Below are 25775 nucleotides of genomic sequence, written 5' to 3'. Positions count from 1 at the left end.
GGTTGGGGGGTCTCCTTCTCTGGAGATATTCAAGGCCCATCTGGACGCCTACCAGGGCAGCCTGCTCTGGGGAATCTGCTTTGGCAGGGGGGTTGGACCCAATGGTCTCTGGAGGTCCCTTCCAACCCCTACAATTCTGTGATTCTGTGAAAATTTACCACATTTCAAGCTCTTTAAGACTCTCCTGAGGAATCAATTCACCTCAAATTTCCAGGACCTCTCTTTTCTTTTCTGAACTCCAGACTAAAAAGTTTGGTGAGGAATAAAGGAAGGAAAAGCTAACTTACTCTGCTTAATAATACAGAGGATCTCTTAGTTTGTAAGAATTTAGGAACAATCACAAGTGGTTGGGTTCTCTTCTCCATGGCTCAGAACCACAGACTGATTTAGGTTGGAAGGGACCTCTTGAGATCATGTACTCCAACTCCCCTTTTCAAGCATGCTCTGCTAGAGCAGGTTGTCCAGGTCTGCATACAGTCAGATTTTGGTATTTCCATAAATAGGGATCCTACAACCTCTCTGGACAATCTGTCCCAGTGTTTGACCACCTCATGGCAAAAAAGTGTGTTTCTTTTGTTCAGATTGAACTTCACGTGTTTTAATTTAGGCCGTTGTCTCTTGTCCTAGTGGGTACTACTGAGAAGAGTCTGGCTCCTTTATACTAATTTCCTCTGATTAGGTATTTCTGCACACAGAAAATACCCTCGGAACCTCCCATTCTCCAGACTGAAGAGTCCCAGTTCTCTCAGCCTCTACTTAAATGAAAGATCATCTTTGTGATCCTGTGCTGGTCTCGTTCCTGTACACCCGCATCTTTTTTGTACTGGGGAATTCAGAACTACACACAGCACACCAGATGTATCCTCACTGGTGCTGAGCAGAGAAGGATGACCTCTCCTGACCTGTTGGCAATGCTCTACCTAATGCAGCCCAGGAAGTGTTGGCCTTTTTTGCATTGCCAATGCATTGCTGACTAAGGAAAATTAAGTCTGAAAAATCTATTTTGCCTATATAGACAGAACATGGGTATCATTTTGGGGGCACTGAATGAGACTTGCAAAAAGGAGTGTTTAAAAGTCACTCAAGTCAGATCCATCATTTAGTCACCAATTCAAGTACCAAAAAGCACAGACTATTTGAGTTTGCCTGTTCTACAGGAAATGATGCTCCACTAATTACAGAACATCTACTTACATACACACGCACACCCTTGTGACACAGGAAACATGTGCACAATTCTAATGAAGTATAAATCAGAGTATGTCAAGTAGACATAACCTGCATATAGCTATTTACCATAGTTGAGTGTGTGAATCGAGCCTGATAAAGCAGCCCTTTAACACCTACCATTCAGCAAAGATCTGGGAGAACTCGAGGGAGCTGTTGGCAACGGGAGAGATGAAATAAAAAGGGACATTGGAGAGTCCGGCGGAGTCAATATACTGATAGAGGCACTCCAGCAGATCATATATTACTCCAGAGGGGTAACAGGGAACCAGCACATTTCCTCCATTCCGGACAGTCATAGCTAAGAGAGAGAGAAAAACCAATTAATGGGGTTCATATTTAAACTTTTTAATAGAGTTCCTTTAATCCAAATATAAGGCATAGAAAGAAGCTGCTGCATAGAAAAGAGTTGGCAGAACGTATTATGCATATGAATTGGAGGGATCACTTCTGATCATTAAACACATTTATTTACTACCTTTTCCTGGCTTAGTGAAGTTATTATATACTCCATAAGCTGTGGGGCACACAACAGACTGAGCACATGCAAAGCTCCTGACACGAGAGGGCGATCTTGCACTGGCACATGAAGATAAATGCCCAAAGGGACACAAAACACCCAACCGTCAAAATAAAACCCTGCTCCATCTATCAGCTGTCCGCAAGAGGTGAAGGATGACAGTTCACAGGTCTCAGCTGAAAGCACTGTACATGGTAAGCTGTTCTGTACACGGTGTTTTCAGGATGCTGGATGAATGGCTGAAGATACAGTTATTTCAAACAGTTCTCAAAGGTAGAGGTGGGTGGGGGGAGTGCTTCTCCTTTTTAAAAGCTCTACTTATTTCTACGCCCTCTCAACATAACAATTTTAAACCTCAACAAGCTGTAGACAGCATGAGACCTGAGAAAAAAATGAGGAAAAGAAAAAAGAAAAATAGGTTTACTCTGAAATCAAGACAGATCCAAGTGCAACAGCAAAAGCAAGCACAACAGCAAACATTTTGTTCTTTTTGGCAGGATGAATTACAGAAATGCTGTACTTTATGGGAAAGAGGAAATACTTTGTTCAGTTCACTAAGCAGTGGCTGCCTCACTAAGATTTCATCTGTGGTCGTGGGGTAAAACCATCTACTGCTGTTAATTGCAGTGCAGCAGCAGTAACATTATGCATTACACAAAACGCTGTGAAAGAGCCTGAAAATGCAGATATTAAATCCTGCCATAATCACTTCCTTGACTGCAGTTTATTGATAAGCTTTGATAGGGTACAGATCTAGAACATTAAAGGGTCTTTTCCACCACCTAAATGTTCAAAGAAGATTTTTATGGCTGAATGGTTCAAGGTTTTATGGAGTCTAGGGAAATGCACAGACTCCACGGTGGGATTTTTCACATGCATTTAGGTGCTCAGCTCCTTTTAGGAGTCAGTACCTATTAGATGCAGCACTCAAGAACAGTGGTCAAAAACACATATATCAGAGCTATATAATAAAACACTAACAGCAGTGTAGTGGGTTTATTGCTTAGGTTTTCTCCAGGTCACATACAAACTCTACCATCAAAATATTTGTGAATATTAATATCAATAATTTATGCTTGCCAACAACTTGAAATGTTACAAGAAATCCCAGCAATGTGTTATATTATCCCTCTTACATGTGCAAGCCTAAACTATCCCATCTGTAAACAGGATGTGAGGAGAGGAATGAGATTATGAACGATATTTTCAAAACCATCTGGGGGCTGAAAGTTAAGCCTCTGGCTCCAGGAGCAGAATTTACGTTGCCTCGTTACACAACCAAAAATTCCACAAAGAGGAAAGATAAGTACCTACATCCACAGCAGCACAGATGCTGCACGGACAGAGGCAGAGGATGCAGAGTACATTAGTAATCGGTGGGAAATCCTAAGGAAAGGCACATGGCTGCACCTCTGCCTACGTCCTGAATGAGGATACTGGCTCAAACAGTGAGGTATGGGTCTCCTGGGAATGGGTTCCTTCTTCTTTCACTCAGGCATCAACTCACCCAGTTAACACCAATACTGAATCTCTCCCATTTTAAGAGGCAGTTTTCGTCTAATAATGGACTAGTTAAAGGATCTGCCCAGGCCAAAAAAAATGGGAGTTTCATTCTTAAGCCTTAGAGTTTGAATTCGTAGCTCTCCCTTCCCTGCAGCCATTGGTTCGCTATGGGAGCCTCAGGCCTTTTCGATTGAAAACCAGACGTTCAAGATGGCGGGCAAGGCCTTTGTGCAGATGCCAACTTGAATTTCAGTTCCCATGAAAACTAGAGAGTTGGCTAGCAATAATTAATATAAAATCAAGTCCAGTGAGGGGGATACTCTTCCACCCGCAGACCAGGCCACAAACCCAGGCTTGCTGGCACCTTAGATTTCATGTTCCTGGCTGCACAGTGATGCACCTTTCAGCCTGGCCTAGTCCTCAGGACAGGAAAAGATAGCAACACAGCAACCCTGACGAGACTGTGTGTGTCAACTTTTGGGCTTAGAATATACTACTCAGCTCCTTGGTGCAAGTTTATTTGTCTTTGCTGACCACAGAGAGTGATCTAAACAGCTGGGCACTAATTCCTGGTGGTGCTCTGAGGTGTTTTCATAAAGGGATGAGGATTACCTCCCAGTTTCTCCGAAACAGGGATGAAAACCTGTACAAGCATATCACTTTCCGTCCAAGTGGCAGCTTCAATCTGGCTCTCTCATACAACTTTCTACAGTTGTCATTAAGAAGACACGTATATTTGAAAGCTGTTCAAAGCCTGATTTATCTCTGTGACTGATGGCTGCACTCCCTTGAAAAAAAGTTGCCTAATAATCTTGGCATTTCAAATTTAGTCTCCTTCAGTAGCTCCATAACGAGTTGTTCAATTTACAACTCACAATGAGATACTTGCTTTTCCAACAGCTGCCACCGCAAGGTCAAGTTGGCACCTAAAAAGCAAACTGTGCTCTTTTCTGCTTTATATAAACATGTGCACACGCACAGAGAGGCACGACCACACACGCACGCAAAATATCACAAAACTGTCCCTACAGATAGTCTGGCAATTTTGCTGATGATGCCCAAAGCAATATAAAAATACAACTGCTTTCCTCAAGCTGCAGAGTGCTGGTGCTGCAGTGCTGTACCAAAAAAAAAAGGGGGTTTGGGCTAAACAGAGATGAATTCGGAGACACAACAAAGTTTCAGAGGAGCACGCACAATGTGGAGAGCAAATCACACATGTGACATGGTAATAATGGGAACCAGCGTCCACGACTCTACATGCTGGGATGAAAACAGAGATCAAGGTGAAATTTTCACACTTTCAATTCTGTGCTTAACAACGCTTACTCACAAACATGCCGTTACCCTATGATACACATTTTTGCTAAATTTGCTCTGTCTGCCTCTACTAAGTGTATTTTGAGCTTCTTGTGAAGTTCCCTGACTGTTTTGGAAATGGGGAAATATATGAAAGCTATTGTGCTCAGCTTGCCTCCAATATCGCTTTTCACAGTAACCTATTGGATTTTGGACTTTATACATTTGCAAGAAAACGGATTTGCTATTTTCTTCTCCTGATGTTGGGGTAGATGTGTAAATACTGCTGGTAAGACACAGTCCTACCACTGCATTGTTCATAGAATTATTTGATTTTTTCAGGTGAATGCATTTTTTGGCAATACCGCTCAAATTCCAGATTCTTACAGAGGCATCATTTTATGCATGTATCTTCCTTCCATGTTTCATAGTTCTCTAATTTCTCTGAGTTTATCTCTTTCAAGACAGAAGCTGGCGTGAAGACCTGCAAAACCCTCAAAATAGTTCAGAATGTTTCTGTAAACCAGGACAACTTGTGCAGATAAACACCCACCTGTACCTACATATGTAACACATTTATTTATATGCATCCATCTTTTGGATTTTGCTTAGCCCAAGCTACAGCCTTAAGACACTGTTTAATAGTTTAAAAGCATTTTAATTAACAACAGCCTCACTATTGTTTACTCAGCAAACAGCTGTTGCAGTTTAAGACACCAGTGACCACCAAGCTGCTTGCATTTGGTGGATAACTTGCAGCAGAGTTGGCAGCAGGACATGTACCACTCCTCACCCTTTCCAGTATAAAGGCTGACACCTCGGCTCAGACCTGTTTCCTTGGTGGTTTAAGTAAGATAAGATGATAGAAATTATGTTACCATCAGTCAGGGGGGACAGTGAGCCCCGTAAAGGTCCAGAAGGGGCAGAGAAGGGCAGCAGATTTGGATCTAGCATAACAAGGCCACCAAAGCTCATCTTCCAGCTTGTAATAAAATTAGCAATGCATGAAAACAATGAAAACACAGCCTGTAACACACACACACACACAAACATAGGCATCATTTAGGAAAGGAAGTCACAGGTGTTAAGAATTTACAGTTTCAAGGAGAGGTTGAACAAGTTCCTGGAAGAGAAATCCACTGGGCATTCCTAACTATGCAAAAACCAGGTCTGATTCAGGAAATTCCTGAAATAAAAATAGTTGAAGGCTATGAGATTATGAGGGGAAAGCATCATCTAATCTCACCCTATTCTTCTGCTCTTCTCTATATGTCTGCTCGTGGTCCCTGCTGGAGCCAGGATGTTGGCAAACAGGATCTTTGGTATATCCCAAGATCATTATTTTCATAAAATGCCAAAACACACCCTATTAATAGGTATTTTTATCACAAGGAATCACCCTGACCCTGTAATTCACCTTTTCAGATAAACAAACCCCACGTAATTTCACCCTGTACTTAGGACCTATGACCCCTGTTTGAACTGAAACATGTTCTGAACAGGGATATCTGATTTTGATTTAGAGATGGTGGGTGATGGAGCAATCTACCACATCCCTTGCATTATTTCCCTTCCACTACTGCGGCAGCTCCATACTGGGATTGTGAGATAATACACAGATAGGCAGCATCTGTGATTATGCAAAAGGCTATTAAAATTGAAGTAGTATTGTTTTTTCTTTTTTTTTTTTTTTTTTTCCTTCTCCAAGAGTAGATTCATATGTAAGAAGTAAGACTAAGAATTATTTGCCCTTCAGTCTGTACTCATCTTTATCTTGCAACTTTGGGTAAGCCACCTAAATATTGTACCTCCAATTTCTCCCAGGTATGCAATGGGGACCAGAACAATTGCTTATGGTGAAGATCCCCGATTTAGACTTCTAATGTCTTTTAATAAATCCTTATAACAATCCTCCTATCCTGATGTTTTCAGTCTTCTTTGTAAAAAAAAAAAAAAATAGTTCAAAATAAACAGGAAATGTCTGACAAAAAGAACAGGCAATACACAACAAGACAGACCTGAGAAAATTATTTGATGATAGAAGGCTGAGAGTGCAGAAGAACTGAGGTGGAGGAAGGGGAGAAAAGGAGAGAACAGTACTGGATGTGACATTCCAAACAGGCTGGAAAATGCTGCCATTCACACTGATATCACAGCTTTGCAATTATCAGCTTTTCCAGCTGTGAAAGCGTCTGATTAGGTTTTATATTTCTGGGGACTATAAATATATCTCGATATATTTTTTTAAGCAGAGATTGTGCTGTTTGCTTTTGATATATTTAAAAATCAGGTGTAAGAAGGGAAGCAGATGTGCTTGTTTTCAAAACTGAAAATCACAAAAAAGCGTAAAGATTTTACACTGGCTTATATACAGGAAGGAAACAGTAATATTTCAGATGGGAACAATCTCCAAAACCTAGGCAACACATAGTCTGTTGGCAGCTAAGTGACATACTTAGCAAACCAAGAGCAGCAGATGATTAAATCTTGTAATACCTGTTCCATTCCAAAACATTTTAGGTACAACTTGTGTCTCTCTAAGCACTTACTGTATTAATGACATCAGGAGCACATCGTAAAATCTAAACAGCTAGTTTTATGCCAGAAGCTATAGCTGGACAACTTATTCAGTTCCAGGAATCTCAGAATTATTTCCCACCCAAAGCAATGAATAAGATGATAAAACACGCAGAAGACTTCTTCCAATGACCTACCCAGGTTGCTGCAGAACTCTCCTACCATGCCATCTGGGTTAGCAGTGGGGATTTGTGTAAGACCCGTCAGGATGAGAACATCACTGTTTTTAAGAGAAGCCTGGTCCATGGGCTGAAACAGAGTACAGTGAGACAAAATGAGTAACATGGGAGTCATAACACAGGTTTCTCTGCTCTGCACCAAGAGAACTGCAATACATAAAAGATACAGTGATCAAGAAGGAGAACAAATGGAACACGTTAAACCAAATGTCCCTCTATCTGTGGAAATGCAACTGGAGTTAATAAAAACAAGACTGTTTACTTGCATATTTACAGCACAAAGCAAGTGATGGAACTGTAATTGGATGCAACTCAGAGTGGTATTCTCCATAGACTAATCATTTTGTGGCCTTAGGAGCTGAACAACTGAAAAGACAACAATTTTTTTGCAGTCAGGAAGGGTTTAATGCTTGTGTTCCTATCTTGGCTGTACTAATTTCCAACCGGCCTTCGCAAATCATGGTGTCAGCATTGATTTCTAGTGCTCATTGTCTTGTCAGGGCGCAGCACCATTTCCCCCCCAGTTTTACCATTTAGTGAATTCTCTTTGAAAGAGGTGAGATCGGCAAAAGACTTGGGGCTCGAAGCTCTCAGTTTTGTGTATGAAACTCAACTTAGCACAGGGCTCTCCCTTGATGGTGAAGCCTGCTTTTCTGCCTGCAGTATTACAACCACGACTTTCAAGTTCTCATTTAAAACTGTGCAGGATCTTCAGAAGTCGTCTCTGGTGAAATGGGAAATGGCTACTGCTGGTAGAAATTAGAAATTGTTTTCGATTCCTTAATTTGATACATTTTGCTTATTTATCTAAGAAAGAGGTGATATAGCTACATGTCTTCCCCGATGTAGCTATATCATGCCCAACATACAAGTATCTTAAAAGCCAGTAGCTGAAAATGGCTTAAAAATCCCAGATGCAACTACACAACACAACACAACAACAACACAGTGTTCCCAATGCAACACCAGAGCTAAACTGACAGAGAAAACGTGACTTGCCTTACCAATCTTCCCTTGTGAACCTGACTAGTGCTATGTCTTTATCTTGGATCTTTCTTTGAAGGCTGTGCTAGAGGCTAAGCTGTATCAAAGTGAAATCGATGTCTTCAGAGGGTTATGACCTCTGATCCACTGGGTCGGCAGTGCATGTTGTACCGAGAGCCTCCAGTCGTAGGTACAGACCTAGGTTGTGTGGTTAGGGCTGAGGGTGGTTATCATGAGGATCATCTTGCACGCTTTCTGCCCAGGCCACATCTGCTTCCTGGGGGACAGAGGAGCTCACAGCTGCACAGTCTATCCTGTGGCTCGCAGGTGGAGCAGAGGGACTGACGACTTAATGGTCTGAGGAAATAGTGTGGTGTCTTGGGCACTGGGAAGCTGCGTAACACTGAAGCAAACATCGCTTCTGCTTTGACTGTATCGGCTCACACTTTTTTCACTGAGGATCGTTCAACAGACTTTATACAGGCACCTTATTAAAGCAGAATGGAAAATGCATGTTCACGTCTTTCCCCTAGCAAAAATACAGTAGAATTCAGAAATTATACGTGTGTGACCTGATACTGAATGCATATATTCTTGATACTCAAAATCCAGCACAACCCAATCTTGAAGCGACAAAATCCACTTCTCCCTCTGCAGACACAGAATGGCCATGGTAAAAAGTTAACTTTTCGCCTTGCTCTGGGCTGGGATGCACTTCCCACAACCACTATTCAAGCAAAGGAGGGCAACTGCAGCTAATTGCACGGTATTTTATGGTTATTTTACTCTTAATAGACTCTCTTTGGTCTCACCAACCAGGAAAGATTTCTACCTTTCTACCAGAGGAGGACTGATGAACAGATTTTCTCTACTGAACTCAGAAGATGAGCGCAGTTAGTTCCCTTGCTCACAGTCCCTCAGTGCCACTCTTGATTAGCTGAGAAAGACCTTGCACTCTCAAACGTGCAAAGGAATTTCATACCAATTTCAACAGAAGTTTACACGGTGTATCACCTTGTAGGACCAGACTTGCTACATGAGATTTATCGCAGTCTTTGACTCTCCATAGCGTGTCCATGAAAATGAAATGCCAATAATGCAATAAAAAATAATATCGAATCTGTCTGTGATAATGTACATAACGATTATGCCATATTAGATACACATAATTTCTGCTGCTATTGCACTGAGAGGGCTCGCATCGATTTTTGTGGGTTAATGTAAAGAATATGTCTTAAAAGGCTTTTAGTGACATGTCTGAACCTGTGCTGTCAACTCCCATTCTCCACTTTGGTGCCAACAGGCAATGGTGTCAATTCTAGCCTCATCAGAGGATGAGGCAAAACTTTCAATAGAGACCATCTGCCAGAACACAGAAGTAAAGAGAACAATTAATGGTGCCAGACCTAACTCTCAAACAAACCTTTTTCAAAGCTCTTCAGTTATTTCCAGCAGCTATGATACAGCCTCGCTGAATCCTTCTCTTGCACTTCCTACGAAGACCCATTGAGGATTTCACAAGATATTCATGGTGCCGTGTCGAAGATCAACCCAAAAGTCTGTTTGAGTTGAGTGAGATGAACCTCATCCTGCTTCCACACTGACAAAAGGAAATGCTCTCCAGGCTGGTATTGTGTATATTAGACAAGATACAAGAAGCAGCAGCATTCTTCCAGTAGTATGTCCAAATAATCTGTGTCTTGTCCAAATAATCTTGTGTTTTCTCTAAGCAAAATGCTGATTTGAGCCTGGTCACCTGATACTCATTTTTAATAATTATGGAGGGAGTTCCAGAAGGCTGGAAAAGTACTAATATTTCAGTGTCATTCAAAAAGCTCAGGATATGTTTTTATATACATATTAAAAATATCTTATCTTTATCTTAAAAAAACATCACCACCAAGAAAATGCAGTGTCTGACACTGGAGTTTCATTATGACTGCTCACCCCAATGCTATGGAGAAACAGGTCAGACAAAAAACGTTTCACTTCTCAATGAAAAAATGCTCATTTGTTGAACATAATTTAGGCTTTGTACTAATCGAGATACTGTTATCACTATATAATATCTGTGCAACGCATTAAATAGATGAAGAGCTCACTGTTAGGTCTCAAAAACCACTAGTTACTATAGAATCATAGATAACATCTGTGATGTGGTTACAAGAAAAGGGCAACTACCCAACTACCTGGTATTGCTATTCCTTCAGATTATGCCTTAGTATAAAATAATGCAGAGTGCAATGGGCTGTATGATAAATACGAGAATCTCAGTGACCATCTGGGACCAGAAACAGCATCAGAGTGAATTGTCCAGCCTTCATCTCCTGTTAGCAAACCAAGTAGGTTCTTAGGGATTCTGGTAGGCTTGCAGTACCATTTCCTGCACTTGTTAAAGCTGAAACTGCCCTGCCTAACTGCTACCATTTCTTCTGCAGGTTGCAGTGAGTGAGTGGAACCTGCTGCCCACGGGCTGTGCTCTTACCAGGCAGATCATTCACACCCATTCCCTGCCACCAGGGATGGTGACCCCAGCAGGGTCATTTCCTTAAAGCAGGGATTTTACCAGCAGTGCAGACAAATGTTCACTTGTGGAAAATGATGACACACGATCAGACTAATTTGATAAACCGAATCACCATTTCACGTCAATGAACAGAGAATACTCTCAGTTACCAAACCACTTCCTATAGTACAAAGTTTCTCCTCCCTGAAACATTTTATTCACGTCTTGTCAAATACTGTTGCAGCTTCTTCACTAGGTCTGGAAACAGTATAGCCCAGGCCAGTCTGAGGCAGATGAGAAAAAAGGATCTGGAGACTCTGATACAATGCGTGCAGCTAAGTACAGCCATACTATTAAGGATGGTTTATCTACTGTAGTTTTTCAGCTCCTGAGATCAAGCTTTTAAATGAAGGATGCTCAGAAGCAATACTCTTTAGCAGATATTCACCTTGGGGGAAATTACTTACTGATCATGAACCTGACACATTTTCTAAATTATTTTTAAATACCTCCTGCTAATATTGCTTTCAACTATTTTGACAACTTCTGAAGCACAGAGTACTGCAAACTTCAAGACATTCTTTGCACTAAGAATTTATGGATCTAGAGAGAATTAATTTACTGGAAATTACATCTACAGCACTATAAAGACTTTGCCCTTAGCAGAGCAGGGTGGAAATGTTGGCAGCCAGTTAGCTATCATTTCTCCCAAGGAAGGATGTTTCAGAAGTGATATAGAAGCAGTCTGCGAACTGTCTGTAAAGACTCTTTAGTGAAATATGGATTTTTTAAAAAGTCACTAATGGTCTATTGTTTAACTCTGCTGAAATTTTCCTATTTAATGCGAGAGAGAATTTCACAGGTGGTGAGTAGGTTAACATCAAGTCATCAATAACAAAGAATTTTGATTGTCCTTCCCTAGCAACTATTGATACCTGTCCACTTACCAAGGTGTTCTGTCTTCTCAACGCCTATTCAAGGTCTAGCCAGCTGCTAAAAGAAGTACGTTTCACAGTTTCTACCTGATCCCATCTGGGTGAGCCTCTGTTGTTTTTTATTTTATTTTTTATCTTTTTTGAGTAAAGACAATTCTCCTTATAGAAGACTAACAAAAATGGCTGTACCTGAGGGTGCGTTGTAAGCAGAGAAGATCCTGAAACGTAGGAAACCTTCTCGTAGTGCGACTGGATAATCCAGTTGGAACTTCCAAGAGCGTAGCCTGAGCTGAGAGGAGTGACCTGTACAGCGCCAAACAACTCCTGAAACACACAACAAGAGATATTAACTTGAGAGAGCCCCTGAGGAAGGTCAGAACCGGTCATTTTATCATCAGTTAAATCAATTAAAAATTAGTTCTGCTATTCAAGGCCTGTCTTCAGATGGAGTTTGTCTTATGTCTGCAGTTTTTCTTTCCTCAGGTCTAACAGGACACATGCTCTGAGAAAAACTTCCTGAGGTTTGGCCTTCGTCAAGTCTCTCTTCCATGTTAATCCTCTGGTGTCTGACTTCACACAGCACCGTAATTCTCACTGGACAAGTTAACTGTAGTCCAGCTGGCCTTGCTGTATTGGGGAAACTTGTAGGAGCTTTACATCTTTGAAGACTATACCCCCTTAGGCAAATTTTATTATTATTGGCCAGAAGGAAAGAAGGAAGGGCAAGTAATTCTGTAGTAATAAAAAACTTAGTTTGGGTCACATATTTTGTTGTAGAAAATGTAAAATTAAAGACAAACATGATCACTTTCCGATTTTACTCCTCACTTACCAACTTTTTTTCTTTATAAATACTATCTACAGGTGATTTAGAAACAACTCCCTGCAAACTCAATTCACATTTCAGTTTCAGCTCTGAGCATAAACAACCTGACAGTTTTCTCCTTTTCAGATGTCATTGGAAAGTGTGTTGCTTTATCTGCACAAAGCAACGGGTTATACTTGCTTTGAGAAAGGAAAATAAGCATCCATGTATACTTCACTAATGTGTTCTACTTTCTGGTTACTGAATAATAGAACAAGGATCGGATTCATGCAATACTAATGATTTTTCTAGTATCCCAATATATATTTGGATGCCTCTCAAAACAAAACAGGGTTTCTATTCTTCTGTTCTTCAGAGTTTGTAAACCAAGGCTCCATATTCTAACGACAGGCAGATATGTAAAATGGAGACCAAACCATTCTTGATGTTGCCATGTTTTGGGTTAGCTGACTAATTAGGCTCTGATTATTTTATAAGTTTGCTTTGGGAAGAGATAAAATCTGCTCAAGAAATGTCTCCTTTATTCCGGTAACTATAAAAGAATGATTGGTTTGAAGGTACAGATCTAAAATGAAGTGAGATGCATCCACACCGTGAGGGCATTCAAAAAGGAGCAGAAACCATCCACCAATACTGAGGAAGTCTAAGCGCCCTCAACCTGCCAGGTTCTTAGACCAAGCTGCAACTCTTACGTATCTTAGGTATCTCAGATTACTGAATTGTTGGTTCAGTTCATTCTGGAAACTGCACCAGATTATAGTTAATGGCGTTTGAGCCAACAAACCCTAGCTGGGAACCTTGGGAAAGGAGCGTCTGAAGTTCAGGTTGAACCATTAGGTTTTGTTTACAATCCCTAATTTGCTATATAAAAGAAAGTGGAGGAGGCTGAAGCACTCAAAAGATTCCCAGAAGTGAGATACAGTAACTCAGGAGGGGATGTGGCTTACAGACAGAGAGGATACATTCATTCGGTACATCCTCCCAGCTCTCTGCGGGCCAGCCGTCAATTCTAAATTCACAGGTATGCCTTAAAATTGGCCTCCCCAGAGGATGAGGAGAAACAAATGGATACTCCCTGATTTCCAACAAACAACCACCCTTCCTGGGAGACAGGCTGGGGTACGTTCAATACAATCTCGCTTTGCTTTCCTGGGTTAGGATAGCTAGATCTTACACAGGGTCTAGAAGGAAAATAGAAAAGGAAGGGCATTTCTCAGTCATTTCTAGGGTAAAAGCTGGTTAGTCGCAAGTTGTTGCTATTGACCCGAGGAAAGCTATGCAGATACTCACAATTTTCTGGGAATACCCCACCAGCTGGATCTTGCTGAGTGCAGCGTTCACCTCTGGCATGGTGTAGCACTTCCTCCACATAGACACCTCCACTGCATCCTTCAGGGGGGCTGGCAGCAACCTGCAAAGATCGACAGGATCTGGGCATTTCCAGAACTTCCTGATGGACCACCAGCTTTTATTCCCATTTCGATTCTCCTGATATTAGATTATTAGATTTTCTCTCTCTCTCTTTTTTTTTTTTTTAATTTAATTTTATTTTAAGTACGCCCGGTGCTTCAAAGTGAGGAGCAAGGCCTTTTGCCTGTTGAGAAGCAGAATCACGCTGTCCGTTTTGCCTCACTGCTCTCCTTCTGCTCTTTGTTGTTGTTCCTACCCAGCCTTTCCTTCAAAGTAGCTGTGAAGAAGGTGCTATAGCAACTCCTGGGGTATTTTGGCCACCGATGAAAGATGCTGGCTGTTCTGACACGTCAACATGAAATGCGCTGCTCGAATTGGTAGACATGGCTGGGACCTTGGTTCAGTGCCTGTTTTGCACATCCCAGTTCTAAAACGAAGAATTTGACAACAAAAGCAAGCTGCAACCTTGTGATTCAAACACTGGTACCAGATCGTGAGCAAATGTGCCCTCTGCTCTCAGTTTTGTAACCACTGTCTTACAAGAACATGGGACCTCCACCTCTTCGCCTTCAGCTCCGATAACCCGCCTGCCCTCGGAGTGCACTGCCAAGGAGACATTCGCTGACACTGCAGAGCACTCCGAGATCCCCCACACGGAAGTATTTAAGATGTTTTACACTAACGAAAAAAAAATCCATCCATTCTGCTCTCCACAGATGCTGCAAGTTAGCCGGGCAGTGTTGTCAGGGGAAGAAGTGAACCGTAATGTCACAGGCTGTAAGAGAGATGGCTAACTTCTGGGAAATAAATCTGCCTGAGCAACGTGAACCGAGGCAGGAAGCAGCACAGCTGCCAAATGCATAAGAAGAATAGGATTTTTTTTTTGGTATATTAAACCAATGCTAAATCAAAGGCTAATTCAAACCAATTTTAAAAGATTTATGGAAATTGGTCAAGTTTCTTTGATCAATTTGTTTAAAGGAATTTAATTTATTGTTATATCTACTAGGTCACTGAACTCCTCCATAATTTAAGATACTGAAGAAAGGATTAAGACCAGCTCTTGCCAAGAGCGCAGTACAGGTCTAGCGTGATAACTGTAATTCCAACACACGCTGGCTGAAAGCGTACTGTGCTTAAGGAAACAAACAAAGCGTTCAAGGTCTTTTTTGGGAAGTCATAAGCAACAAAAGGCCAAACAATGTGGATAGTTGTCCACCAAGGCACTGCAGCAAATTGCCTGTAAAAGCCTTTAACCTACCATAAGAAGCATTTACTGTTGGATGCTTTCAGGAGCTTCTCTTCTGGGAAGGAGAGAATATACCTCCAGGTAATGGAGGAAAGTGGGGAATTGTCCTTGGTGACAGGAGTAAGTTCCTATTAGCCCAGACTCTGTGGCTATGTTGTAAATAAACTTGGATTCTTAGCGGAGACCAGTGGGTTTCATTCTTTGCTGGTTCCTCAGATGTGCCCCTGCTGGCATTCGACCTGTCACCTGAATTTTTAGAATCTGTACGGGTAGTCATTGGAGGATATTTTAAGGTCTGGAGTGAATCTAGTAACGCTGTGACAAGATCCTATTGTGGATCACCTCGTAACAAGCAGATGTATGTGGGCAGATGCAGGGACAGCCATAAGCAGGAAGGTTCGCTACAAGAAGGACATCGAGGTGCTTGAGCGGGTCCAAAGAAGGGCGACGAAGCTGGTGAGGGGCCTGGAGAACAAGTCCTACGAGGAGCAGCTGAAGGAGCTGGGCTTATTCAGCCTGGAGAAGAGGAGGCACAGGGGCGACCTTATCGCTCTCTACAGATACCTTAAAGGAGGCTGTAGAGAGGTGGGGGTTGGCCTGTTCTCCCACGTGCCTGGTGACAGGACGAGGGGGAATGGGCTAAAGTTGCGCCAGGGGAGTTTTAGGTTAGATGTTAGGAAGAGCTTCTTTACTGAAAGGGTTGTGAGGCATTGGAACAGGCTGCCCAGGGAGGTGGTGGAGTCACCATCCCTGGAAGTCTTCAAAAGACGTTTAGATGTAGAGCTTAGGGATATGGTTTAGTGGGGACTGTTAGTGTTAGGTTAGAGGTTGGACTCGATGATCTTGAGGTCTCTTCCAACCTAGAAATTCTGTGATTCTGTGATTCTGTATTGTGAAGACACATGAGATCCAGTGGTTAATATAAAAAATTCACATTTGAGCAACTCAAGGGCTTGTATTCTTAACTGGGCATCTGCACAGAGCGGTTGTTTCTGTTCAATGCAAAGGTTAATGTTTAGTAGGTAGTGTAACATGTTCTTGTCTGAAGGGAAGGGAGGGCGTTGGTACTGAAATAGATTAGAAGACCGGCCCCTCTTGTCCCCTACCTTGTCTCAGGAAACACTCTGTTTCAGCCACTCGATAGGAAGATATAAGAAACAATCAAGCAGGTAGTCACCAAAGTGTCTTTCATCAGGCAAACTTCCTCTTTAGCCCCCTTGAATCCTAATCAGCCTGAAAAATATCCTGTCTGAGCATCTACAGAGCTCCCGCAAAACTGCACATTTAAAATAAAAACCAATGGCAATAAAACTTGCTAAGCAATTAGTTCAGACTGGATCTGATAATGGAAAAACATAAGCCGCTATAATGAACTTATTACATTTTATACAGTATTTGCATTTAAAATGCTTTGATGCTTTATCTAATGAAGATGATAATACTTTTGTGTTTTATACCAACTATTCAGAGTAAAACTAGCTGAACTGGAAAGCAGAGATGGTGATTGATCAGCCTGAAAAATTAAAGTTAGACTCGGAAGTAATAAGTATTCTGTTCTATTAACAGCCAAGTATTTAAAAAAATTACACCAAGGATCGCATTTTCTTAAATAATGGATGTCAGTCTAACCCTGCGTGTGCTATTAGCCAGGTGTTAATTTGTGGATGTTTGCTCACATGCTATAATAATCAGTTCCATTCACGCTTGCATGACACTTGTCACCAGGAATCTCAAAATACTTTGCAAACATTAATTAAGTCCCTGTATAGCCTGCATGGAGGATAGGAGCCCCATTTTACAGAGGCATGGGGAAGTGAAGGGGGAAACTCAGAGCACACGTAGGGCACAATCGGGAAGGGAATTTGGATTTGTCCTTTTTCCAGCTCACAGACAACACCGGTTCATACCAGCCTCAAGACAGAGTTTAGGATAGGTGGAGTTGGACTTGATGATCCTTGCAGTCTCTTAAAATTTAGGATATTCTATGATTCTATGACTTATGTTACCAAACAGCTGAATATAAGACAGAAAAATGTATTTTAAATAGAGCTCCAACAAAAAGACTCTAGCCTTCTGTACCAGTTGAATCAGAAGAAAGATCACCTGTCTGAGTTCACCTCTGGAATAGTCAACGGCATGCAAAGTGCTCGACAGCACTTTTTCTAAAATACGACCACCGAGAAAGTGACATTAAATGAGCTCTAAGATATATGATCCTCCTTTATACCGTGCATACAAAACACAGGCACTCGTGTGACAAGAATAATGGCTCCAGTCCTCTCTCGTCACATCACTGTGAGCTTCAGGAGTGGTTTCAGTCAGGCCAGCAGACTCCAAAATTAAAAACCACTATTCTGATGAGAGTATATATCAACTAGCACAAAATCATGAACAAATTTATTATCTTTGGTTTTGCTTTACGTCTACATTTCGCTTGTCTTCTTCAGAAAAGACAGCTCCTGTGTTGAGAAAAGGCTGCTCCTATGCTCAGCAGGGGAGTATAATATATAGCTAAACGTATTTGGATTTGTGATTTCTTTGCTTTGCGATACTGAAAAATGGCAGCAGTATATTTATAACTTATTAAATAATTCATTTTTAACATTTAACTTTTAAGTCAAGCCACATTAAGAATTAGGAATAGCAAATGGGAGATCAATTAAAATGCACAAAACAGTTGTTAAAAATAACTTTCTTTAACCAGTCCCATCTTTGAAATGTGCTACCAATGAAACTGTCTCCTCTGTAGAACATATTGTGCACCTAAAGTTGTCTTTACTTCCAAGGAGAGGATTATCTGCAATTAGTAAACCATAAGGAAAAAATTTGGATTACACAGGGTTCAGAAATTTTAGAGGTGGAAGATCTCACTTTTGAGCACCTTGTTTTTATGCATAGGTGGAATAACAGAGAGGGAATTTCCAACTAACTTTTTTTTTTTTTTCAGTCTTCAATTTGCTTCTAAGCTTTAAACAAACAAACAAAAAAATGTTGCTCAAGCATAAAAGAGGCTGCACCCCTGGGAAGAAAGTTAGCATCGCACAGTGGCTGGCTCCCAGTGACTTCCAACAGCTCAATGTCTTGAGTTTCTTAGCTTTTCAGTAAACATGAATATAAATAAAATTTTATATTAAAAGTACTCCAATACAATATAATTAAGTAGCTCACTAATTTCATCAACTTTTTATGACACTAACACAAAAACCTCTCATCGTGGAGCTACCCTGTGTGAGGGGAGAACAGGACAGGCACGTGTCTTTTTGATTCCTCTTCCAAGAACCAAGCTTGTGTGCATTCTGTACATCACTTAGGTATCTTTTTTTCTGCTTAGTGGTATTAGCAAATCAAATCTCAAATGGTGGCAGGTGGCCCATCTGAATTCTAAACTTTGGTTAGTTTTAGCGTTTTGGGACAGTCAGCCTAAACAGGTGGCTTGTTCCTTACCTCTGTACCTCCTTGTTCTTCCACATGGAGGCAGACTGAGCCTTTGGCACACGTTCAATGGAATTCACCAGTTCTTCCATGAGAAGTCTGAAAGGACATAACTAAATTAGTACTGCAGCCTTTAAGGCAAGACAGAACTTTTTCCCGCATGCTTTCAGAATATCACACAAACTGTAACACTATCAGGCTGTTTTAAAGAGGGGCTCTTCCTGCAGAGGCATCACAGCAGTTACCAGTGCCACCACTATTTCCCCTGCTGAGTGCGTTGAGCTTTAGCTAGTCCAGTTCTGTCTGCCTGGTTGTGACAGCAAAGGATCCAGCCTACTGAGTTAGGGATTATTTGGAAAGTGGAAGGACCAGAGAAAATCCCACCTGCTGCACAAGGTGATTTCTACGTTACCGATTGCTTTGCCATAAGGAATGAGACAAAATACATTAAAAAAACTTGTTAATTGATGCCTGTTTATCACTTAGAGAAGCCAAGCACAATGTCTGAGGGAACCCTCCTCATCTGCAAATGCACAACACAGTACTTGACATAGAAATATATGTCAGGCATTAAAAACTGGTGCTAGAGATTTCACTGCCTAAAACTAAACTGCATTTGTGAACAGCATGCATGCTTCCCCTTGAAGGTAGGAAACGACAGATTTAACTGCAGACAAATAGTATCTAGAATTACTTGGGGTGGGGAGAACCATACCAGAGTCCACCCTCCAACAATACTGTGCTTGTTATCTTCAACTATTGACCAGCAATAGTTCAAAGGTCTTCTACTAGCTCATATTTACATAAATCCTTTCGTCTACTACTCGTTCATATTTATATAATTCCTTTCTCCTTCAAGTGCCTTCAGTTTTTGTTTGTTTTTACACAAAGGGAGAATTACTTCAGCATAGAAAGTTTGTATAAGACCTTTAACAGACAAAGGTTCCTGCCTTGAAGTGCTTACAGCAGAAGTTCAGATACCACAACCTGATCTGTTTTCTAACGGCCGCTGTTCTGCATGAGAAATGCTCAAGTCCAGCTAGACGACATTAAGGACCAAACCTGCAACCCTTACTTGCTGCAATTGACATATCCAATCAAGAAACAACTCTCAAATTTTCTACTTGTTTAGACATTAGGAAGAAATTCTTCCCTGTAAGGGTGGTGAGGCACTGGAGCAGGTTGCCCAGACAAGTTGTGGATGCCCCATCCCTGGAGGTGTTCAAGGCCCTGAGCAACATGATCCCGGCCCACGGCAGGGGGGTTAGAACTGGATGATCTTTAAGGTCCCTTCCAACCTGAACCATTCTGTGATTCTATGATTCATATTTCTGCTGGTTTAATTTAGCACTTCTCTTTGGAGTTCAGGGCTTATGAGAGAATCTCAGCTGTCATTTATAATGAAATAAGCTTGAATTCCCTTCCATGGCATGGAGGCTGGTACAAATCTCAAACACCGAAGAACTACAAGGCAATAATCTGAAAAGCATTTGCTGTTTAAAAGATTGGCGATTCCTCTTCTGTTTGAGGGGAGCAGAGAGGAGCAGGAGAGATCTTTGATTCATGGTTTTTGAAGGTTTAAAGCTGGCTTTATGATACTTGCTGCTCAAGGTGTCTGAGCCCACTCAAGATCTACTGTCCCACATCTGCCGGGGCTCAGCACAAAGCACCTGCTGTAAATGACAGACGGTTCCAGAGTTTGGGAAACATTGAGTTAACACACTTTCAGCACTAAGGACTTGGCTGGCGTTCAGCTACTGCCTAAGAGCCTCTTCGGAACATTAGACACCACTCCTCTACCCATATTGTCCTTTACACCTTTTTCTTAGCAGCGATGGAAGAGGAGTAGAGAATATTAAGGGGCTTTTTACCTGCCAATTTGAACGGTGGGCTCAGTGGCGTACACTGTTCCAGTGAATCCCGTGTACTCCGTGATGTAGGGCAATGCCATCATGCAGTGATAGTTGGAGATCAAGATTACATCTACGGTGGAGAGGTCAAGCAGCTCAGTCTGCATAGAAAGGAAAGAGATAAGCAACCTGTAACCCTTTCACGCAGTTTAAACAATGACAGAAAAACCTCTCGTTATTTATTTTTTAAGCTTTATATTGCAGAAAAGTAACCGGTTTATAAAAACTAACGGTGGGCACGCATCAGTTGTCGCCTTTAAATTAACAAGGGTTATTAAAAAGCCCTCTAAAATTATTCCCTTCTCAAATCTGAAGAGGAAACCATGTCCTGGGTTTGTCTGTGTCACGTAACGAAATGGCTGCCGCCAAGAGAAGCGCTATGATTACACTTCTATCAAAGAACTGATGCGTTCGCTTCCTTAGCGAGGAACACTGCCAGGCACCAAAACTTCTGCAGGAACAACCTAGCAGAGGGTCTCATCCATTTTATGCTGCACATGATACAGAGCCCCAGGAGAAAGATGAATGCAGATTGTATTTATTCATATGCTTAAAATAATTCATGTTTTTTTCCCAATCGAAATGCTTGGCATCTTTATCATTCACATTTTCTACAGCTAGAGATTAAGCTCATTCATATGATACAACAAAACAGATGGGTGGGTCCAATTTGTTTTGATGTGACAGCTAAGGCAGCAGTTCAGAGAGTGAAAGGAGAAGATTTCACACATTGTTAAAGGAATTTTAATTAGAAATATTTACTGGTAATGCTATAACACAAATGGTGTCAAGCCAGAAATTTACAAGATATATGACCTCTAACTCAGTTATTATAGAGCAGCTAATGGAATTCAACACTCATCAAGCACATATTATCTGATTACAAGGCTTGGTCCAGCAATTTGAATAAAAATGGCAAGAAAGTAGGTCACTCGTCTTTTCAGAGGGCTGACACAGTGTTCCGGTGACAAGCTGCTTAACTCAAAACTAAGCATTCATGGTTTCAATCCATGATCACAGCTGATTTCAGAGGCATGATCTCCAGTCTGAGTACAGCAGGTGAAACACTATCCTCCAGTTCATGGCAGGACACTTTCTACCTTACCAAGCTTGCCAGGCAAAAGTACACTCACTACGTGGTATCAAAGAGCCTGCTGATGCCTGCTCCTACCAAGCTGGTCCTTCACAGTTTGATTTTCAGCTGTGTCCAGGTGATAGAGAACCAAAAAGGGAGTCACTCCAGCCCAGCGAGCCATGGGGAGGTGGAGGAGGATACAGATCATCACTTTGCAAGCTTAAATGTCCCACGTCTCAGCATCCTGGAAGCATTTGCTAATAGGATGAAAGGGTGTCAAAACCAAAACAAAGTTAAATCTTCCCTGGGATTCACAGCAATCTCACTGAAAGTGCCCACGGAGTGAAGAGGTTTAAAAATGTTTCCTGAATGTGAAGTGAGAGAGACCAGAAGGTTGCCAAGCAAAGAAAGGGCCGCACTCTGCACTCTGACATGTGGAAGTGTACTCTGCTGCTGAGACAGCCTCTTATCACCTTGTGGCTTCTGGATTACATTCAAAACTTGGCTTTCTTTGGCAGTGGTGTTCCTGGAAATGATACCGTGATTCTCTAACCGCTTTTGCAGACAAGTTTCTTCAAAAGAAGTGGCACGAAAAGAGAAAGACAAAACTGTTTTCACACAAGCTCCTTCTTATACTGTGCTGTTGAACACCAGCAACATTTTTAAACCCTCCTCCAGACAGGGAAGCCTGTAAAGCTGGAGATGTGAGCTGTGTGTCACTAGCAGATCTGATCCTAGTGCTTGTGGAGAAGACTTGGCATCTGTTGGGAACCTGGGGAAGGAAAGCATTTAAGAGGCTATTTGTGAAGTCCCCTACATGAGCAGCATTCCTTCACATTGCTTCAATTCCAAACAGAATCCAGAAACTACACTCTTTCCCAAAATATGGGACATACGGCACATTCTAGGCATAGAGATGCTTCTTATACCTCTTCCATTCCACAGGACAGTAACCAGAAGGCACACAAGAATGCAGAATTATCAGTGTTTTTATTTTGTGATCAGATTATATCCTTTCCTGCTGGGGAAAACAAACAAACACAGATCTGTTGATATAATTTCCCAAAATCAGTACCAGAGCTGCCAACTGGCTTTGAAGAATCAGGATAAGAGTCAGAACCTGTGAGAGGTGAGTTTCATGGAATCAACAGGCATAAACACTGCTAGCTAGAATCCCAGCAAGCTGACAGCAATCTTCCAAGACAGATTTGCAGTTCCTGTCAACAAGCTCAGGCAGAAAGAAAAAAAAAATCCCTGCCCAAAAGCAATCCCAACGTGAAATGAAAGAACTGATGTTATCACAGCCTGAACACAGCTGAGGAAAGAGGATACTATTCCCAGACTATTCGTCATCATTCATCCTCACTGCTCACGGCTCAGCTTTTCACTCTTTCAGCTCTCCTGCAGACAGGTAAGCCCAGTTAATTCACACACTTGCACAATAGTCTTGTTTTCCTTCTTTTATTTCTTTAAACCCAGGTATTCTTGGCAAAACCAACCTGAGCAGCAGCTACTTGAGCAGCTACGACTGTGGCTCTTCACCTGAAGACCCAACAATGAATAGCGCAAAAGGCAGGAAAACTTTTTAACTCCAATTTGCTGCCGGCAGGACAGCACTTCTGACTGCAACCCAGCGGCAAACAGTGCCTCAACCACAGCCCCACCAGGGGAGCTCCAAAAGGCAGGCCATGGGTCCATGGTTAGGGACAAGCAGCCTTCCTTGTCTTCGTGAGCTGCCCTTATCTAGATCAGCACATGCATCCTGTCATAATCAAGTCCAGCTCAGCGATATTGTCTTTGGAGGGCCCATAAAAAGGACAGTTAGGTCTTCCTTATTCTTTTGTGAGATGTTGACCTGCTCAAGGAGACTTCCCAAAATCATTGCTGAAAAAGGATGTTTCCATTCTTTTTCCAGTGTCATAGATACTAGAGGTACCTCAGCACCAAGAGGTTTCAGTATTATTATTTACTGAGTAGTAATAAATTAGCATGAATCTGTTAAACATAATAATTTAGCAAAGTTCTCCCACACAACAGCAGTCAGATTTTTAAGTAATGTTTTGGAATAAACTCACCTCTGGCAAACAGAACTCAGGCACAGAATCTACAAACACATGCCCAGAGCACTCCTTTAGTTCCTGCAAGAAAAACAAATCAGAAGACATGAAAATACAATATGTTATTCCAATACGGTGAGTTTTGCACTTCCAAGTCTCTTCTTTATCATTGGTAGTTTCCAATCCTCTACTACACTATGCTTATTCCCATTCTACACATCATCTGTTGTAAGCAAGTCTGCTGAAATTGCTTTCATGGGAAGCGAGGCTGCTCGGTACTTCAAGGGATCAGATCCTCACTTAGAGGAACGAAGGCAGGACGCTCTGGTAAGTGCAGAAACAAACTGTGCTAACCACCGACTGCTTTTGCTGGGGCTACGAAGGGAGCAGTGAAAGAGGTGCTGTCCTATGAAGCTGAGTTTAACAACAGAGGGGGTCTTTGTCTACCAGAATCAGAAGTAAAATGAAACACGGGTCAAGAAGACCTCTCTTCTTGGAACTGCAGCTTTCCCAACCTGGAAGGTCGGTACAGCAATCTTATAGTGTCCCAGCTACATTACAAATTCGCAATTTAGTTTTGGTTCCCAAAAACATCAAATGTTCTGTCTTACTAGTAGCAGAACATGATTTTTAGCCTGTCTCAGAACACTTGATAAGTTCCCAAAAGGTGTTTTAAGTTCCATGTTGCACTTTTAATTATATTTACCCCTACTAGATCTCCAGTCCTGTTTTCTTCCCCTTTTTCAAGGGCTGACATCAGAAATTGTTGTCAATGGAAATGTGACATTTTTCAGTATGGAAAACAGCAACCAAAAATATTCTCAACTCTAATCCTAGTATGCATCACGGGCTAGCTATCACCCACACTTTCTCTCACAGATATTTCTCTTGCTTTTCCTAAAGTGAGTGGTCTCAGCCAGCTTCAGACTGATAGAATTAAAGATTGAATCCAATTCTTAATAATTACAGTGCACCTGCCAACTAATAACGAATGAGCAATTACATCTAGTGGCAGAAGTCTCCTAACCTCATCTCAAGGGAGTTCAAAATGATTAAAACTAGATCGCAGGAAATTTCAATGCCTCTCCAGGACGTAAGTTTTATAACTGTCATCCAGAGAGTGCTATAACAGGAATGTCCACCCAACATGATAAAACATCCTCCTTTGACTCCTTCCTTTGCCTTTTTCCAGCACGGGTCAAAGTATTTACCATTCCAAGCAGTTACAACGGTCAAGGTGAAGGTAGGAGATGCTGCCTTTGAATTTTTAACGCATGATTTCCATTGACACTGTGCAAGTTTGAAGATTCTCCTGTGCACACACTGCAGCAGCACCACAGAAATGTAAATACACCGCTTGGAAATATACTGACAGCCTCTCCGTTCGTCGGAACAGAACAGAATCCAAAGGCTCTGAGACCAAGAACGGGGTTCAGGAGAAACAAATTCCAGGGAATTCTAACTGGGTAACTCAATTCCTGCCACTGAGGCTCTGTAGCTCTGTGCTTCCCAGTTAGCATGTGCTCTGAATAGAGCTGTTACTAACAGAAGTGCTGCCTGTACAGTTTCTTTTGTCTCCAGTGAGAAGAAAACTCAGGTCTTTAATCTACAATCTTCAGCTCTCTTGCCTGTAAAAATCAGATCAGCCCAAAAGTCCTCTACAAAAGCAACTATTATTACTCTTATCCTTTAATGTTCACATAGTTGGAGAACAGTCTATTAAAACAGTATTTTCTCTACCGATATCTACTGTTGCACACAACTGAGAAATATGCCTATTTTACTAGCATCTGACATATTTTTGTGTTCATTGTTCCCCTATGGCAGATCAAGCTGAATGCTGCAGTGCCTAGTTTCGGTTGAAGCCCCAGATAAATTCTCATTACAAAACTAATGTAATGAAAAGAGGGGAAAAAAGGAAAAAAAAAAAGTGTCTCTCATGTAGCTGAGTCAGTCCCGTGTCTTAGAATTCAGAAGCTGGAGATAAAATCCTCCCTGCTATGTCCGGCAGCAGAACACATGTTGATTACAACAGAGGCCAAAGGCGTGCTTTTCCTCTGTAAGAGACCTCCCATGGGCAAACCAT

At 41.6% G+C, this 25775-nt stretch overlaps 1 protein-coding gene across 2 annotated transcripts in view; it reads right to left on the bottom strand.

The window, feature by feature from the left end:
- Positions 1-25775, bottom strand: part of INTS9 (integrator complex subunit 9) — a 67047-nt gene that overhangs the window by 35917 nt on the left and 5355 nt on the right. For both annotated transcript variants that reach the window (XM_035322855.1, XM_035322856.1), the window contains exons 3-9: positions 23708-23770; positions 20519-20658; positions 18660-18746; positions 13847-13967; positions 11920-12054; positions 7264-7375; positions 1348-1528 (exon numbers count right to left, since the gene is read on the bottom strand). In XM_035322855.1, coding sequence (XP_035178746.1) covers positions 1348-1528; positions 7264-7375; positions 11920-12054; positions 13847-13967; positions 18660-18746; positions 20519-20658; positions 23708-23770 — 839 coding nt within the window. The remainder of the gene's footprint in view (positions 1-1347; positions 1529-7263; positions 7376-11919; positions 12055-13846; positions 13968-18659; positions 18747-20518; positions 20659-23707; positions 23771-25775) is intronic.

This window comes from Oxyura jamaicensis, chromosome 3 (assembly GCF_011077185.1).
Source record: "Oxyura jamaicensis isolate SHBP4307 breed ruddy duck chromosome 3, BPBGC_Ojam_1.0, whole genome shotgun sequence".
NCBI classification, from domain to species: Eukaryota; Metazoa; Chordata; class Aves; order Anseriformes; family Anatidae; genus Oxyura; species Oxyura jamaicensis.
This window is presented reverse-complemented; position numbering and strand designations above follow the sequence as displayed.